Genomic DNA, 18,160 nt, shown 5'->3' with positions numbered 1-18,160 from the left:
GGGTATAATTTTCAGGCTGCAGATTCGACTGTTAAATGCGACTCTGCCTCTGATATTTTTGCTGCTCTGTAAAGTGAGGCAGATGTGAAATGGTGTGGAAGACAGTGAGGTGATTATTTAGTCTCAATGCGATGAGGCAGTGCAGAAGTGACGCCGCTTTTCTACCTCACAGGCTTTAAAGCGACCACAATTGGGTGATTTTATTGTGTGATAAAGTCTAATTTCTTTAAAAAATATTTTTACTCAGTAAGAGTGTTCTCTAAGGGAAGGAGGTTAAGGAATAGATTAATTATGTTGTTAAGTAAATCTTTTTTTTTTTTTTTTTTTTTTTTTAAACATGTTGTAGCATTGAACAGAAGATCTTTTTTTTGTACTGTGCCTTTAAGACCTATAAAAAAAAAATATACATATTAATTTTTTTTGCATGGGAAATGAGAAAATGTGTGGGTTTGTTGTTTGCATCGAATACTGTTTATAGATAACTCATCCATTAAACCAACTTCCTTGCAAAGCCTTTCTTATATTCTAGCGTGATTACAAAAGAATCCACACTGAATTGTGATTTTCAAATAATTAAGATTTTAATAAGGACTTGAATGATCAGAATGCTGGTCACCAATAAAAATTAGATTCATGTTTCTAACTTTGGGATCCCGCGGGAGGATATGCAGAGCGGTATAAATACTCAGGGGCAGCTTAATGTTTGGCAAACTTCCTCACATTGAAAGGAGAATGTGTGATTTCTGAGCAGCAGACTGTTTGGACACTTAGTGTAGTTTGTTACAGTATATTTTCATAGTACATCAAACTCTTTCATCTTAGAAGTTCAAGGAAAATTCGATTCCTTATGATATGTCCACCTAAAACAATATCCTGGTTTGTCTGAAAGATATTTTACTTATGCTTCAGGAAAGAACTGTTCTGGCCACTGCAATAACAGTTCCCTTGGTGAACCATTCCCCAAGCCCCTAACAATTTTTCATTGTTTGAGTTTGTCTGTTGCCTCACTCACATTTTTGTGGCGCCCTGCTTGTGTGTGCAGAGCAGTACGCCAGTTATCTTCCAGTTTGTGCTTATAAGTATGTGTGTGTGTATTCTCTAGATGTGCCTTCGGCCCCCTCTATGGAGCGTGTGGAGCCGTATTCCAGCTCAGCAATGGTGGAGTTTGATGAGCCTGCCTCCAGTGGAGGAGTGCCTATCCTCAAGTACAAGGCTAAATGGAGGATAGCAGGCAAAGACTGGACTGACAGAGAGTATGAAGCTGAAGATGGTAAGTATCCAACACACACATACATGTACACACACATATTGTAATAATATTTCTTCAGAACTGGAAGCAATGAGAAGAGAAAACAAGATAAATGAGGCTTTTGGGAGGCTATAAAATCTCCTTTCCTCCTTTGTGTGCAGGTCAAGCTCTTGTTTTCATAGCATTGTTTTATACAGAAATGACCACAGATTCTCAGATGATTGTATTAGAGCAAGGGTTTTAACTGAGTTATGTTGTTTTAGTGCAAGTCTTTTTAAAAACACTGTCCTAAGGCCGTCGTGACGCGGCACGATTCCAGCGACAAGTAATCTCTCTGTCTGCGCTGAAAGCAAAAATAAAAAACCACAGCCAATCAGAACGGTGTGTGTTCGCACACTTTCTCGCACTTGCAACACACTACATAGTGCACTCCAGATGGCCCTTTTATGGTTTTTCTTGAGGAATTTGTAATGAAGCTTGTTTCTTCCTCAGTCAAAAAGAAAAAAGAAAGTTATAAATAAGAAATAGGCACATTGTGAGATATAAAGTCATATAATAGCATATAAAGTCACAATTACGAGTAACAAAGTTGGAATTGGTAGATATGAAGTCACATTATAATATATAAATTGACAGTTATGAGTAACAAAGTTGGTATTGTGAGATAAACTGTCAATTCACATTGCTAAATACAGTCAGTTATGAGTAATAAAATCGCTATTGGTAGATAAGAAGTCACATTATGAGATATAAATCCACAATACAAAATAACAAGTCACAGTTATGAGATATTCATTCATATAGCAAAATGCAAAGTCCCAATTCAGTTATGAGCAACAAAGATATGAAGGCACAGTTTCGGTAAAGTTGCAATTACATTAAAGTTGCAGTCTAGAAAAAGTTGAAATTGTAAGATAGAATGTTACAAATTCATTTCACTCTCTGGAAGAAATGGGCTTCCATAGATTTGTGATTTGATAGCAGATGCTTCTTAAATGCCACAGTCAATATCTCTGCGGTGTCCATGTTTGAGGTTTAGTGTGCACGAGGAGTTGAATTTTGGTGCAGTGAGGTTTCTTTGTGCGAAACTGACAACATGTAGTTTTGCATGTCACTGTTGCATCTGGTTAGGACAGACATTTTGATTAACACGAAAGAGCTTTTATTGCTTGTCACACTGTCGCTTCTCACCTAGTTAAGATGCTGTATTGCACTTAAAGAAGAAAACAGCAGTCTATGACGCACATTGAGCCACCCTCCCGTAGTCAGTATAACAGCTAAACACTTTCCGCAGCTGCTAGCCATTTCAAATTGTGGCAAAATACTCTTTCCCCGCTGCCATAAAAACTCTTTCATTGGCCATATTGCTTGGCAAGCATGAAATGCGATGCAGAGTTGACCAAAAATAGAACACGCAAATGTAGGAAAGGGACAGGGTTCACTTGAATGCTAAATAAGAGTGCTCGGAGCAGTTGTCACAGCCTGACGTGTGCGCTGTTTGTCTGTGGGTACTGTCTGTCTCTCATGGGATGTCAGTTTGCTCACTGCTGACAGCCTACTCGCTCTGCCAGACCTCCTTGGGACATGCGTCAGAATAAGCCTCACACAAAAAACGCAGCCTTTCACTAAGCAGTCTTACCAGCCACCTACACACACACAAACCCTTGCTCAGCCAATGGCTTTTTGATTGCTCAACCTTTTTTCAGTTCATCTCTAACACATTAGATTGGCATATGATAGTCATGCATCAGACTTAAACACAAAGTACCAGATTGAACAAGTCTAAAAATAAATAGATGAATTAAACACAAATAACACATTCTGGTCATTATTGATATTATGATTGATGACTGATATAGGATAGCAAAAGAGTATCTTTATCCTGAACTGGTTCTTTTTTTAAACAGTCAGTCAAGTTAATTAAATGGAAAACTTAAATTGTGGGTGATAAGATGGAAAACTATTAAAATCATTTCATATTTATAACTTAACTGAAAACATAGTGATAAACAGCAAACTAATACTGAACTAAAGTGTATTTTACTAAAGCAATATCACACAAGAAAGAGTGCTGTTGTTTTTATATTTTTTTAAAGAATGCTGAAAACTTTTTAAACGGTTTTCACGAAAATATACCGTTTAAAAAAATGTATAATTAGAAGAACCAAATCAGCACATTTCGAATGATTTCTGAAAGATCATGTTAGACTAAAGACTGGAGTAATGGCTGGTGAAAATGACATGAAAATATTACTGTTACTACTGATCGTTTATCAAATAAATGCCGCCTTGGTGTGCATGAAAGACTTCTTTCAAAAACTCAATCCCAAACTTTTGAATACTAGTTCAAGTTGATATCACATAATTCACATTTTAGGCAAAATGTGGCCAGTTATTTTGTTTACTTTTGATCTGCCAAAGAAAATAGTTTCAAGCGAACCCAAAGTAGGGTTTCTGGAACAACACAAAGAAATATCAGCACTCTTGTCCAATGCAAATTGAACGATGAAAACTAATGGTTGTAATATAATACAAATATGAAATGTAAGATGCTGCATGGGGACCTCTGGGCAAACCTCTGAGTGATGACTAGGATTCCACGATCATTTTTGAATCAAACTAAAATGGATTTTACTACAAATATGAAACTCGGAATCCTTTGCAGGGTTTTTGGGGAAAGCGCACAGAATCTTTGCCCACAGAACTACCCACAAAGACTTTTCTCAGAATAGGAAACCCATTACTGACAAAGTTTCACTCACCACTCACCTCTTTGTTTATTTAATATTCTGGCTTATTGGTTAAGACTTATTTCTCCTTATATCCTTTCTGCACATTTTCCCTTCAAATCTGGATTTGTTTTTGTTTTTTTACTGTTAATACAAATATCTCTATTCTCTTTAATGCTGAAAGTCATGTGCTGTGATAATATGTGCAATCTGATAAGGCAACAAATGAGTATATGTATGTATGTAAGGTTTCTTATATGCTTTGTTAAAACCAGATATATTTTACCATCTTATACCATGTTTTTACATCAGATATTTCATTGGAGCTCTAAATCTGTCTAAACCAGGTCTCAACTCGATCACCATTGATGGGCTGAAGCCAGAGACCACGTATGAGGTCAAGATATCAGCCATCAACGGCAAGGGTGAAGGAGAGAGCAGCCCCCCTGAGAGCTTTAAAACCCAACCTGTCCGTAAGTGCCTCTCTCTTTCAGTCTCCTTATCTTATGACCCTAGTGCTTTCTTTACCCATCAACCCCCTTCTCAGTGCAGCAGCAGACCTCACTACCCACAATGCATCCCTGCCGTGGACCATGCCGGATCTCACTCCCAGGAGATGCATTGCTTGTCCTCTCTTTGTGCTTTTGTATTTATATGTGGATGTGCGTGTTCATTTAAGTGTGTGTCTGTGTGTTTAAACAATTTCCTGAAGGTCATTGTGTCACTGCAGCCTCTCACCTCAGCAGTGCTTCCCAGTGATGTGGCGCTCCTCCCCGTCCGTCTGTCCGTCCGGCTCTTCTGCTGGTGCCAGCATGTTCCAGGCAACAGCTGTGTCTCGTGTCTACTGAGAGCTGTGTGCTCTGTTAAGTGTTGTCCGTGTTGGCTGGCCACTCTTCTGTAGAGCAGATGATGAAACCCTCTTTAACCTCATATATACAAACAGATCAGGGTTAGACTCAGAAATTGTAATATCAATAATAAGATCTAATCTTCATGAAACTAGAATATGTAGCATTTGTCGGTATCATATGAAGATAATTCCAGATGGCATTTCTCATGTTTAATTAGAACTTATTACATTTCCCTCTAATGTACACTAGGTGTGCGATGTATGTAAACCTGTTTCTGCCTTAAATAAAAAAAATAATAATATTAATAATATTTTAATGACTTCATTCCAAAATGTTTGATTTTTATCTCATAAATGAGAATATATCTAATTTCTAATTTCATAATTATGAATTCTAATTTGCAACTAAATCTAAATTTTAGCTTTACAGCCCACAATTGATTGTGACTTTAATTTTTCATAACTTAAATAAAAATCTACATTGTTTCTTTAAAGCTCACAATTGTGATGCATAATTGTGGCCTTGAATCTCACCATTCAGACTTTCTAGTTCACAGCTATGAATGTTCTAATTGCAGCTTTATATCTCAGTTAAAACTTTGTACCCCAATAATTGCAATGTTATATCTCATCATTATTACTTAGTTTTCATAACTGTAGCATTAAATCTCAATCTCACAATAGTAACTTTATCATAAATATATCATAATTGTGGCTCTGTATCTCACAATTAGGACTAAATAGCTAATTATTACAATTATATTTACATAATTGGAATATTTTTTATCTCATAATTGCAACTATATATGTCACTCTTTTATTATTTTAAGCTTATTGTTTGCACTCAGGTGGAAACAGGTTTACACAGCTATATGAAAGTGAAGACAGGTGAAATTTGAGGTTGGTTTTCAGTGCTTGTTTGACTCTGTGTTGTGGAGCTCTCCACATTAATGAAACATCATCCATATTTAGATTTCACAATGTACTTGTTCAAATTTCCTATAAATCTGCTGGTTTAATTACTGGATGTTGGCTCAGAATGTTCCACTTAGAAAGCAGATTAGAAAAGTCAGTTTGCAAGAAATGTGGAATGAGCAGAAACACAGTTCTTGTTTGATTATTCAATTTCCTTCTGCACTCACAGGGATTAAGTGACTAAAGTTTAAATTGCAGGAAAGTCTAATTCCTTGTCGCTTTATTAATCCAATTTTTTGATCCAATTCAGTTGATTCAAAAGCACTTTGTAATAACGTTACGAAAAAGGAGTCATACAGCAGTAAGCTTGATTTCCATTTGAATACCCAGAAGCTTTGGAGGGAATCTTACAAATATGGGAAAAAAGTTACAATAACACAAAACAAGACTTGTTTATTCTTCTATTGGGAGTACAATAGCTCATGGCAGGAGTGAATTGCTCCATTGATACAAGTCAGAGACAGGCTGTCATGAATTCTTATCTTACTTTTCTTATCATGTCATCTTTGCTTCAGCACCCTCTGTTTTACAGTCCCTACATTTGCTCTTTTGCTTGCACTCATATCAAAACAGCTAATTGGGTCACCCAGTTTTGCCATTTTGGGAACTAACAAGCCATACACAAAGTATATTCTGGTCAAATGTGAGTCAGCAAGGTGATTTTCTCATCAATTTATAAGATTAACACCAAAATGGCAAGTCGGGATTGACCTCTATTTTATTCATTCCTGTTCTCATGTTCACTGCTTTTTTATGGTTCTCATCATGCTTTCCATCTTGTTTTGTTCCAATGGACATCAGGCTCCCCTTTCAAAAGTAAGTGTTCCATCTCTCTGCTCTCTTTCTTTCGCATTTCTGTTTGTTTTTCCATTTGCTTCCATTTCACCCATTGCATCACTCCTGCCAAATCTACTAGTAAGCCTTAAGAGAAGATGGTAAAAGCTTTAATAGAGATTTAAAGGCTCCATGAAATGGGTTAGATAGTGCAGTTTTCTTTTCCTGCGTATGAAGGAAGTTTTATATTTGGAAGGGCTCATCCTTTTTGAATAGCCAATAGGCTTTTACTTCTTAGTCATAAATAGTGATTGGACCTTGAGAGACGTGGTATTTATAATTCACTGAGAGGGTGAAGAGTCTCTTACTAGAGAACATTCGATTGGACAAAAAATGTTGACATGGATTCATGGATTCATGGATTTCATGGGGTCTTTAAATAAAAATGTATTGAGAATGAAATGAGTATTTTCGCTTCAAGTGGACTTTCGTATTTCAGTGCAAGTTAAGTAAAACTTTATGGGGGGATTCAGTTTATTTAAAACTCTTTGCAGTATTTTTTTTATTATAACCTGTGCTTTAAAGAACTGTGGCGACTCACATTATATCTGTTGTTGATCTAGGTTTGCTATGAGATCATTTAGACCAGTATATTCTTTCCTTCCAGTCCTGGAGGCTCAATTGAGAAAATTGCTTATTATCAAAAACCTACAGTAAATATGCACCTGGTTCAACTCAAGTATGCCACATGGAGCAATTAACACTTGATTAATTGAATCAGGTGTGTTAGGGCATGGCTATGAAATGAAAATTCATCTTAGTTCCCTGGGGTCTGTTGATGAAAAAAACCCTTTTAAACTGATATGCTGGCATCTTAGTATATAAATGGCCATTGGTATGTAGATTTCCCCCTAATCAGAGTCTGCAGTTATCAGTTATTGTTTTAAGTCTCAAAACAAGCTATTTATTTCACATTCGTAGGATAGCCGCAACCTCGTTGGCTAATGTTGGTGTTTAATTCATAGTTTGTGTGAGGGTGATTGTTTTACAAAAAGCAATATTAAAATAGTTGAACTGTAGAATGAGTATTGTTTGTTTATGTAACAAAAAGCAAATAACATTGGGATGAAGCCATTGCTAATTTAATTGACAGTATTTTCTTGTTATGGCTCTCTATTGTTCTCATTATCCCTGACAAGGACCATTTGACTTTGGAAGCTTTCTCATGATCATTACATGGCAGAATAAAAAATAGGCATGGGTGAGGCAGAGACTGTATCTCGTAATGATAGTGTGATCTGGTTGTGTTCAGATGAGATTGACGGGGTTTCCTGCTCTTTCTCTGGAACTATACCTGCATGAATTTAAGAGATGATTGGCAGGACAATGATTTAGGCACTTCAAACACTTACTAATCATTTATAAATTTTATATGACAAAACGAGACCACCGGCAGCATCAACACTTCTTGAATTATGGCTTCACAAATCTGGTGACAGTCCACATTGGGTTTATTTGTCTCGAGTTTCCAAACCAAAATTACTTCTGTTGCAGTTCTTAAGAACTGAGGTTAAATCCTCAGAAGTAATCCTAACAATTGCAGAATGTTTTTGCAAGCTTTCCTTTCTCTCTTTGATTATGAAAAATCATATTTAAGTTGTGTGTTATGTCAGAAACAATGAATCTTGCTATATCTAGGGCAGAAAATGACTTGGTCAAGCAATAATTCACCCAAAAATGAAAATTCTGTTATTTCTTGATTTACAACCTTGTGTCATTTCAAACCTCTATGCTATTATTTTCATAATGTCCATGCTTAAAAGCTTTCACCAGCCTAAACTGGTTTGCAGGTTTTGGGTGGTCTTTTAGGCTGGTCCTTTGACTGATTTTCAATGGGTTTTAGCCACTTTTTTGGAGGACCTGTAGACCAGCTTAGACTGGTTTTACAGTTTATTTTATGAAAAAAAGTTTTTGGCAGGTGGAACACAAAAGTAATTTTTTTCAAGATCTTCACACTGATTTGTCCATACTTAGGGGCCGTTTACAAGATAATGTTTTCAGCCAAAAAAAGGAAACTTTTTATGCATTTTGACTGTTCATTTACACAACAACGTTCATTTACATATTTTTTTAAGCTGGTTTTAAAGTCCTACTTTAAAAAATAATAATAATAAAGACAGCGTTGTCATTTCCTCCTAAACACCCAATATGGGAATCTTTGAAAATGGTGACACTATGCATCAGTATGTTCCTCATATAACTCTACTATGTTCCTCATATAAAAAGCTATCATATGACTTCTGATGACTTCAAACATAGTTTATGAGTCATATGGACCACTTTTTGCAGTGCCTTTGTAGTTTGATAGACTGGTCACTATGTACTGCCATTGAAAACAGGAAGTTGGAAATTATTTCAAAAGGTTCCTTTTGTATTCCATAGACATGAGTAAAAGCACACAGCTTTTGAGCGATGTGAAGTTAAGTAAATAATGGTCAAAATTTACTTTTGGGTCAACTACTTCTTTAACAGTTTTGGAAGTATGACAGATTGACGTATAAATCAACATCATGTCTGCAGTGAGTGGTGTAGTTTGACGTAGATGGAGCTTCAAGAAAGATGTACGGTAGTGCTCTCAGGTGTGTGTCAGAGATTTATCACCACAGGCCATCCCACAGTCTCAGCCAATAGAGTGCCCAGAGCACCAGAGGATGAGGAAAACAATGACACAAAAGACATTGTTGCCAATAGCGTGACTGAGAATATTTCTCCTCAAGAGCAGAGATCCTTGCCTCTGGCCTCCACAGCCTGTGGAAATTGTAAAAGAGCACTATATAATTCACATTACTGCGGTATGTGCTGCAGGGACCAGTGATTCAAAGCTTGAGAGCTCCCTCTCCATTTTATGTGCTTTGAGCGTGAATGAAAAGGCTGGGATTGTGTATGGAGATGGAGTGATGACAAAGCTAGCTAGACCTGTCACATAAGCGATAGAGGTAGGATTGATGGACACCTCTGGGTGTTTTCTGATGGATAATGCCGCCTCTGCAGCTCACTGCAGTAGGGTCATCTCAGGTGACAGCTAAAATATTCACAGCGACAAATAGGGACTCTTTCCCTGACTGTGTGCCAGGCTTTTTGATGGCTAGCCTGTGCATAGGTCACCCCGCTTCCAGAGAGCACGTAGACTCTGACAGAGCCTTTCTTTAATATGAATGCGATCACCACGGACCGCAAAGGATCAGAGAGCACTGCAGCAGGGACTGTACCTATAGAGACCTGCAGTGGAAATGGCCTCCGATCCGAAAACAGTAGGTTATACTGTACAAACATAAAGTAGGTCAACTCAGAACCTAATGTTAAAGTCAAAGTGTGTGAAAAACACAAGGAAGGAATTTTTTATTTCATTTTTTAAATTATGCTTTTAAAGTTGAGGTCAATAAAACAATTAAAATTAGTTCTGCATATCAGTTTTCACACATAAACATTACAGTCAACTGTACTGTATTGACTCTATCTCAAATATAACACAACTTGTACAGCCATACCTCTTTAATAACACTTAATGCAGTCATAATGGGGCAAAGAAAGTAGACTGTAAAACAGTTTACGTGGCACTTCATCAGATTGTGCTCACTTATTTAGTACTCCTGAGAGATGGTTTAAACTAGGTCTATTAAATAGCACATCTGGTGGTTCTCAGTGGTTGCTCTGCATCAGTGCAGGTGAATGCATCTCACACAGATAGAAACACAGGCCAGCGACCTAGCAGATGGTCCACGTCCTCAGGTAGAGTTCTAGAGTGCTTTAATTGTGATCACTGCTGCAACGGCATTAACACCCACTTCATTCCCCTTGGCATGAAACACTTACGATATGATAATCCTTATTATTCCACAGAGCAATTTTCTTCTGAGACGCTCCGTGTGCTTTGAACCTCTGCCTCTGCTCTGTGATATCTGCAAAGCACTAGACAATGTAACTGCCCACAGCATTTCATCAGACCACAGCGGATAATACAGTTGCATTTTAGCATGTGTTTTTTCATCTGCAGAGCAGTAGACCAAATTGTAGAACAGATCAGTGTTTTGTGAGATCAATGAGCCTGCAGTGACTAGTTGTGTGCAATTTAAAACACTGGAAATCGGAGAGAAGAAATATCTGAGCTTGTTAATGTTGTCTTGAAGCTAAAGCTTTTTTTATCGCTGTGGTGTTAAAGAGATGGTTCACCCAAAAAGGAAATTCATTTATTCTCCCTCAAGTCGTTCCACCCTGTATAACATTATTTCTTCTGCATAAATGGGGTACTTTTTAAAAATGTGGTCACTCTGGTGCTTTCAAGTTCCAAGAAAGGTGTAAAAGCATCATAACAGTGGTCTGTATGACTTCTTAAATATTATGATTGCTTTATGTTACGAACAGGCCAAAATGTAGTATTTTATTTACATGAAATATATTGACTTGCTTAGCTTTCCTTGGCCCATTCATTAGAGTAGTGACTGGTGAATGAATTGTTCTTTTGAGTCGGATCTTTTCAATAAATCATACTGATCCAATACTCGAGTTCAGCTCACTGAATCATTGATTATGGTGTGTTAGTTAACAACTCGCTTGATTTTCAGTTAATACGTTTCAGTCCGTTTATCAAAAGTATTGTATGACTTCTTAGGATTCTTTTATTTTTATGGCTTTTATGGCCTTTTGATAACTTCAAAGCTCCAGTCCCCATCTGGAAAGCACAACCAGTACATCATAAAAATTAGTGTTTCACAGAAGAAAGAAGGGGAGCATATGGGTTTGAATCAACAAAAGTGTCAGTACATGATGACAGAATTTTCATATTTGAATGAACTATCCCTTTAATCCTCCAAGGACTAACTGACAATACTGTTTGCGCTTCAGGCTCCCTTTGTCACCAAGTATCTACAAGTTCCTTCACAACTGGTGCAGAAAAAAAAAACTGATTAAAAGAGAGAAGCTTGGCTCTCTTCAGTCAAACAGTCTTTGAAACTCTAACACAGTCTGTCATCTGTCTGAAACGAGGCTCACAAACAGGCTGTGCCTCTGCCTAATTGCGTTAAGCTTAAAAGAGGAAACGGGGGATATTTCACCTCCATCATATCACTATCTTCCACTCAAAGTGCTTATCGTCTAACTCCAAGGCCCTGAGGTTCTGTTCAATGAAAACCAGCAATCTTAGATTATATAGAAGAGGGTATATTGAAGGTGAAGCTCTGGCCCTAATGCACTTCCAGGAAAATATCGCACTTGGAATCGAGTGGTGTCCTTGCGGCTTGAGACATCTGTACTGTCACGACTCAGCTCGGTCAATCATGCCATTTAAATACAGGTTATTATGTGTGTCTCAGAGCCCGGTAATATGTGGAATGTTATCAACTGAGTTAAATTGTCTGTGCATGTTCCAGAAGTAGCTGGTCTTTGAAATGTGGTTGGTCTCTTGCTACAGCAGGAGTGATGGTGTCATCTATATGTTCTTTGCACTTGAAATCAGCTTGTTTTGCCCACTCGAGAAATGTGTAAAGGGGGTTAGATACATTCATTTGATTAATTATTTGGTTTGATATAGCTCTCTGCTTAGTTCAGTACCACATAATCAAACAGTGTAACTGTTAATCTATCAAATACTTCATGACCAAAAGTGCATGGGTACTGTACATTTTATTTTACTAATTACTACAGTTAACACAAGATTTTTTTTCCCCCTTCCATTGCACTTTATATTAATATAAATAATATAATATTATTACCATTTTATATTTTTATGTTTTATATATGTAATTTACTCCTATGATGGCAAAGTTAAATTTTGTGCTGCGCTTTTCTGATTTAGTGCTTAACAAACATGTCTTCTTATCAGTGTTGAAAGATCCATTAAAGTAATTGTTTTCAGTATTCTTTAAAAAATAGAAAGTTCAAAACAACAGCATTACTGATTACTGAACTAATAAAAAACATTATAAAAAAAAAACTAAAACGTTCATATATGTTCCATAAACATGAATGGCAGTGTATACAGTATTACATGAGATATGAAAAAAAGTATAGTTATTTCTTTATAGTTATTATTATATAGTTATATTATATATTTCAGATATTTGTTTTATATTTACATTTTGAACACTCTATTATCTAACTAAATTAAAACTAAATAATAAATGTGTTCAGTGAACATTTTAGAATTGTGATTAAAATGTTTGGCATGATTTTAATTCACTACTTCTCATTAGACATTGTTACCCATGCCACATATCCGACTGAATGACTAAAGTCTAATAAGATAAAATAATTTCATGCACATACATTTTTATATTACTCTGATCCAGAGGGCATCCCAGTAACACCTTTCGTGTTCACCTTTGCATACCTTTAGCTATATACTGTAGTATGTGTTTGTGTCTCTACGCTGAGGCACTATTTATTTGGGTCGCATGCACTTCTGCCTGGACTCATTGAAAGTTGCTGTGGTGTGATGTACATTAGTTAGTTGCTATGGAAGTGTTGCAGCATTGGTTCTTTAATTAGTGCGACACGACAGAAGCACATCTCACCATGTTCTCACCATCTTCCAGCATCTTCAGAGACTCCAACTTCCATTCCTCCAACCACTGCCGATCTTAGTGAGTATGCCGACAGTGTGCAGTGTTGTTTGCCACTCTATATCTGCCTGCTACACATTTGTTCGCCTCACCTAGACCAACGTTCGCAGTAGACCGACAACACACGTCTGTGATAGAGAAGAGAGACCGTGTAGATGTTAGTGAGGGCGGGGGAAGTGAGACACTGGGATTGTGCTCATGACCCTCAAGCCTCCATAGAGAACCAACACTAACATCCGCTTGTAGACCAGCTCACCTGTCTAACATGTCACTGCATGGTATACATACAGGAATATGACATGAACCGACATGCTTTTTTTGTGCAAATAGTTAATGGTTTATAAACTCATGATGTGTGCTGATTTATTATGCCATTGGATGTGCAGAAAGTTATAGAAACAGCATGACACATGCAGTTCCCCTATTGTGCACTCTGAGATATTAATGAAATGTGTTGTGTACTGTCACGAATGTGGAAACTAATGGCGCTGTCTTCACAACATTAAGCAAAATTGTCAACATTAGCATTCTTGGGAGTGCATGACGTCCCTCAGAGATGCAAGCACAGATGCTTTTATCCGAAGAGATTTGCCATATAGCAGCCATCAGTATGGAACGACCTGTGTTTAAGTGCACAAGTTTTCATGGTTCAAATCGACAAACTTGTGCAATCACCAAATTAACAACAGACTTCTAAACAGCTATTCTGTCTTATTCAGACAGAGAAATGAAAGGGTCTTTATCTTTAGAAGTTGGCAGTTGTTTGACGATTGTTTTCTTAGTTGACATTGACTGGACGGTTTAAGATTGCACCAAACTAAACTTCCGAGGATGTCAAAGAAATACAAATATAATAGTGTTTTTTAGGGTTGTATGAGTAGATTGGCAAACAAAAGATCTGTTCTTTTGTGTGATAATGAGTCATAATCAGCATGAGGATTTTAGACTTTCTAAATGGCTTGACAGCTACAGTTTATAAGGAGCCCTGGTGGTCTACAGACACTCATTTCAAATGGCTTCAAAGTGAATGTTATTGTATATTTATATGTGTAATGTGCTTTTTTTATTAGTACAGTTATTTGTCTCAGATTGCAAACTTAAAGCTGCAGTAGGTAACTTTTGTAAAAATGTATTTTTTACATATTTGTTAAACCTGTCATAATGCCCTGACAGTAGTATATGAGACAGATAATCTGTGAAAAAAATCAAGCTCCTCTGGCTCCTCCCAGTGGTCCTATTGCCATTTGCAGGAATACATCGCTCCCGGTAAGAAACAACCAATCAGAGCTGCGGTCCGTAACTTTTTTATGTGTTCAAAATTTACAAAATGTATATAATAAGTGAGTACACCATGAATCCATTTTCCAAACCGTGTTTTTACCTTGTCCTGAATCACTAGGGTGCACCTATAATAAGTGTTTATATTCAGACTATTTTAGATTGCTTCGGGGTACTGCGGTGGAGTAACCCAGTACCTTTGTGATTCTTCATAGACATAAACAGACAGAAGTAGATCCGGCTACGATGTTCTTCCACAAGACGCAAGCAGTTCTGTTTATTAACCGCTAGAGCGTCAAAAGTTACCGACTGCAACTTTAAACACACCTTATTTAGCCAGAAGTTGTTTAGAAACTCTTTAAAAGGGTATACTACATATAGAACTATTCTTGAAAGTAAGTGCATTGCAAAGATTTAGATTTTATTCCTCTTCAGAAAACTTTTAAACAGATTTTAAGCAAATTTGGTTTTTCCTTTTTATTGTTAAAATAAATATTGTAGGCTTTATTTATTTTTTCCTTACTCTTAGATTTTGTATGGCCCCTGGCATGGAAACCCATGAAATGGTGTGGCTTCAATGAAGCTTCAGTTTATGCATTTTTACATGTAACTTAAGGGTCTGAAGGTTTACATTTGCCATCATATCTAGTATTTTACTTGTATACCACAGACCTCTAGTTTGTGATGGAAAACACTGCTCCTTGTCTTTAGCCTCCTCCACCCTTCTCAGCTACAGTCCTGAGCACATATATGTAAACATCTCAGGCTGAAAGGACTGATCTAGGATCAGTTTTTGATTTCTATTCTGATGAATAATCCTGGATCAACATTTCATGGTATTGACCCGGACTCTTCATATGCATGGACAGTCTCTGCTTTAATGCTTCTCATTTGCCCATTCTGTAGCATCCAGGTTTTTATCTGTACGGTCAACATCACTGAGTTTCCAATGAGTTTCCTTTGGCTGCCCTGCTCTGTTTCAGTTGGTTTTACAGCCCTATTGATGCTATTCAGTCTGCACACGCGTTTATAATTCAATGTACAGTGCAAGAGAGCTGTATTAGAATCCTCTTATCAAAAGTGCCACTCGCAGTCAGAGGGAATACTGCTGGTGAAGTGGATTCATAAAGCAATTTGGACCCTATTCTAACTCTCGTAGTTTAAATGGGCTTCAGGAGAGCTGGTATAGGGCAGAATTTTTTGTCAGTACTTTGATTTGTATTTGTGTTTAATATTAAATAAAAATAAAAACGTGTCAGGAATTGCTTTATGGATCTATACACACTGTATCTAATGTTAAAAAGAAGTGTTTATGTTTATGATTTATGTTTTCTTTTTGTTGTTTGTGTTTCTGTTTGTACTTTTTGGTCTTAACACGTTCCATGTTTGTGTAATTTTTCTTTCAATGTTTTGTATTTTCCATGTGACCCCTCCCCCCACCCTTCCACTTTTCCTTTCCACCAATCATGTGCGTGCGTATCATGTGACTTATGACTCTTGCATGGTGCTGATGATGTCATCTTCGCTGGTGAACAGAAGGTAATATTTTGTTGATTTTATGTTGGTTTTTTTGTTTTGTTTTTGCTTATGCTTTTGTGTTTGTTTTGTTTTTAGTTTTTGTTGTTGTTGTTTTTTTTGGTCCTATTCCCATTAACAGTGAGAACAGACAAGTTAATGAGGGCAAGATAGAGGAAACACCCACCCAGTACCATCAGGATTTATGAGCCATTTAATTTTTGAGTCATTTATCCTTCAGAAGCCTCACACCCCCTACTTTATTTGGCTATTTGAAAACCATCAGCCACTCTGCCTGGACAGTAATCCCAAAGCATAGTCTCCTACACATACTGCTAGGTGCTCTGCATAAAAAAGAAACATCCTTTTCGCTTGTATTTGTACAAATCAGTATATAGAACAGGGATAGGCAACTCAGGTCCTGGAGGGCCACTATCCTGCAGAGTTTAGCTCCATCTCTAATTAAACACACCTGAACAAGGCAATCAGTGTTTTCGGGATTACTAGATAGATACAGGCAGGCAAGTTTTTATGAGGGCTGAAGCTAAACTCCAGGACTAGAGTTGCCTATCCCTGCTATAGAACAATCATCATCCCCTCATTTGCACATCATAAATGCGCATTATATGAAACAACTGTGCTATAGTTGCATTATGTGCCAAATATGTGCATATCACAAAGACTAATAACAGCTAATTGCATGAACACATTCACACACACTTCTGTTTTCTGTCTCTTGTCTCAGACAGCATACTCAAAGTCTCTCATGCATGTCCTAATTGTACGTCTTTGTCTCACGAATGAACCTGCTCACTGTCCCTGTCTGTTGTTCTTATGTGGAAATGGACAAGAGGGAGAGCTTCACTTCCTCGTATTTCAAGAAAATGCTTCTATTCTCTACTCTTTTCCTACCCAAACATTTTTAACGACACACTTGGTTTGAGATGAGATACTGCCATGAGCAGTCATTATTAGTCCTGATCAAGTGGCACAATAATCCATGAACCTTTAATCTATTCCTCCTTCTGCATGGTAGCGCATGTTTGACCTCTTTCTCTCTTTAACCCTAATCTGTCCCTGTTTGCCTTCTTAGCATCTGGAAGTCTTCAGCTAACTGGAAATGATGACTGGAACTCAGAAAACCTGTTTAACTGCCATCACTCCTGCACTGCTTGTCTTAAATTAACGTGTCTTCATTTAAATTGCAGCATCTGATTACAAACTTAAACAAGCTTCAATTCATCACAAAGGAAACACCTTAGGCTTCTATTTTCATGCATGCTGAAACTAACTGCCTGATGGCCTAAAAAATGCCTCTAACTTAAATTAAGCTTTATTACAGACTACGAAGAGATTTATCAAGATACGAGACCATAACAAACATATACATAGAGTATATAGTATATTTCTGTTCAAAAATTCTGTTAATGTTTTTTTAAAAAGATGTCGTTTAAGTTTTCTTAAATACAGTAAAATAGTAAAATTTGAAATAAAGTAATATAATGTAACTTAAGTTTGTGTCAAAAAGGAGTTATTGATATTTTTCGGACATTCTCGAGTCTATTTCATTTTTTATTTCGAGAAAATAATGGGTCGTTCTGACCGTTACTTCGAAAAGCCCCGGAGAAGCCAGGGCAGAACACCATATAACACCAGTTACCGCTCTTTCACTTTGTTTGGAACTCTCAAATTGAGTTACGTCATTCTGACTTTGTTTAGCCGCACGTCAATATGAAGTTACGGTCCCGGTTTGGAGTTATACGGTGTTCTGACTTCGTTTTACTGTCCATTCAAGTCTGCCACATTTTAATTACAGTGTAGACAAACTAATTAGATAGATTGCAATCTACCAAACAGCTCAATATTACAAAGCACTGTAAAGACTAGATACCTCGGCAGCAATATGTAATCGTGAATAACCTTTAAAGATTTTTTTTTTATTTTATTAATGCAGATTATTCATTGGGCTGTCAGACAGCAAGCAGTTTCAGCCCAGATCCAGCCCACATCTGGTATACATGGATTTCACTCGGGCCGGATCTGGGCCGAAACTGCTTGCTGTCTGTGTCTGAGCATTATTCCCGCTTGTTTTTGTTAAAATATCCAATTGCCTTGACCTAAAATTCATCTCACTTGTCCTGTTTTGTACATTTGAGGTGCATCTACACAGTGT

General features: G+C 37.1%; 1 protein-coding gene across 13 annotated transcripts in view; it reads left to right on the top strand.

Annotated features, from left to right (window-relative positions):
* The window catches only part of LOC113064306 (neural cell adhesion molecule 1-like), a 213,255-nt gene that overhangs the window by 178,016 nt on the left and 17,079 nt on the right, over positions 1 to 18,160 (top strand). For 5 of the 13 annotated variants that reach the window (XM_026235008.1, XM_026235009.1, XM_026235011.1 and 2 more), the window contains 2 exons: positions 1,103 to 1,270; positions 4,326 to 4,451. In XM_026235008.1, coding sequence (XP_026090793.1) covers positions 1,103 to 1,270; positions 4,326 to 4,451 — 294 coding nt within the window. Of the gene's footprint in view, positions 1 to 1,102; positions 1,271 to 4,325; positions 4,452 to 6,604; positions 6,620 to 13,167; positions 13,216 to 16,008; positions 16,012 to 18,160 lie in introns of all 13 variants that reach the window. The other 8 variants (XM_026235002.1, XM_026235010.1, XM_026235004.1 and 5 more) reach the window with 3 other exon arrangements.

This window comes from Carassius auratus, chromosome 46 (assembly GCF_003368295.1).
Source record: "Carassius auratus strain Wakin chromosome 46, ASM336829v1, whole genome shotgun sequence".
Lineage (NCBI taxonomy): Eukaryota > Metazoa > Chordata > Actinopteri > Cypriniformes > Cyprinidae > Carassius > Carassius auratus.
Note: the sequence above shows the minus strand (reverse complement) of the source record. Positions and strands in the feature narration are given on the sequence as shown.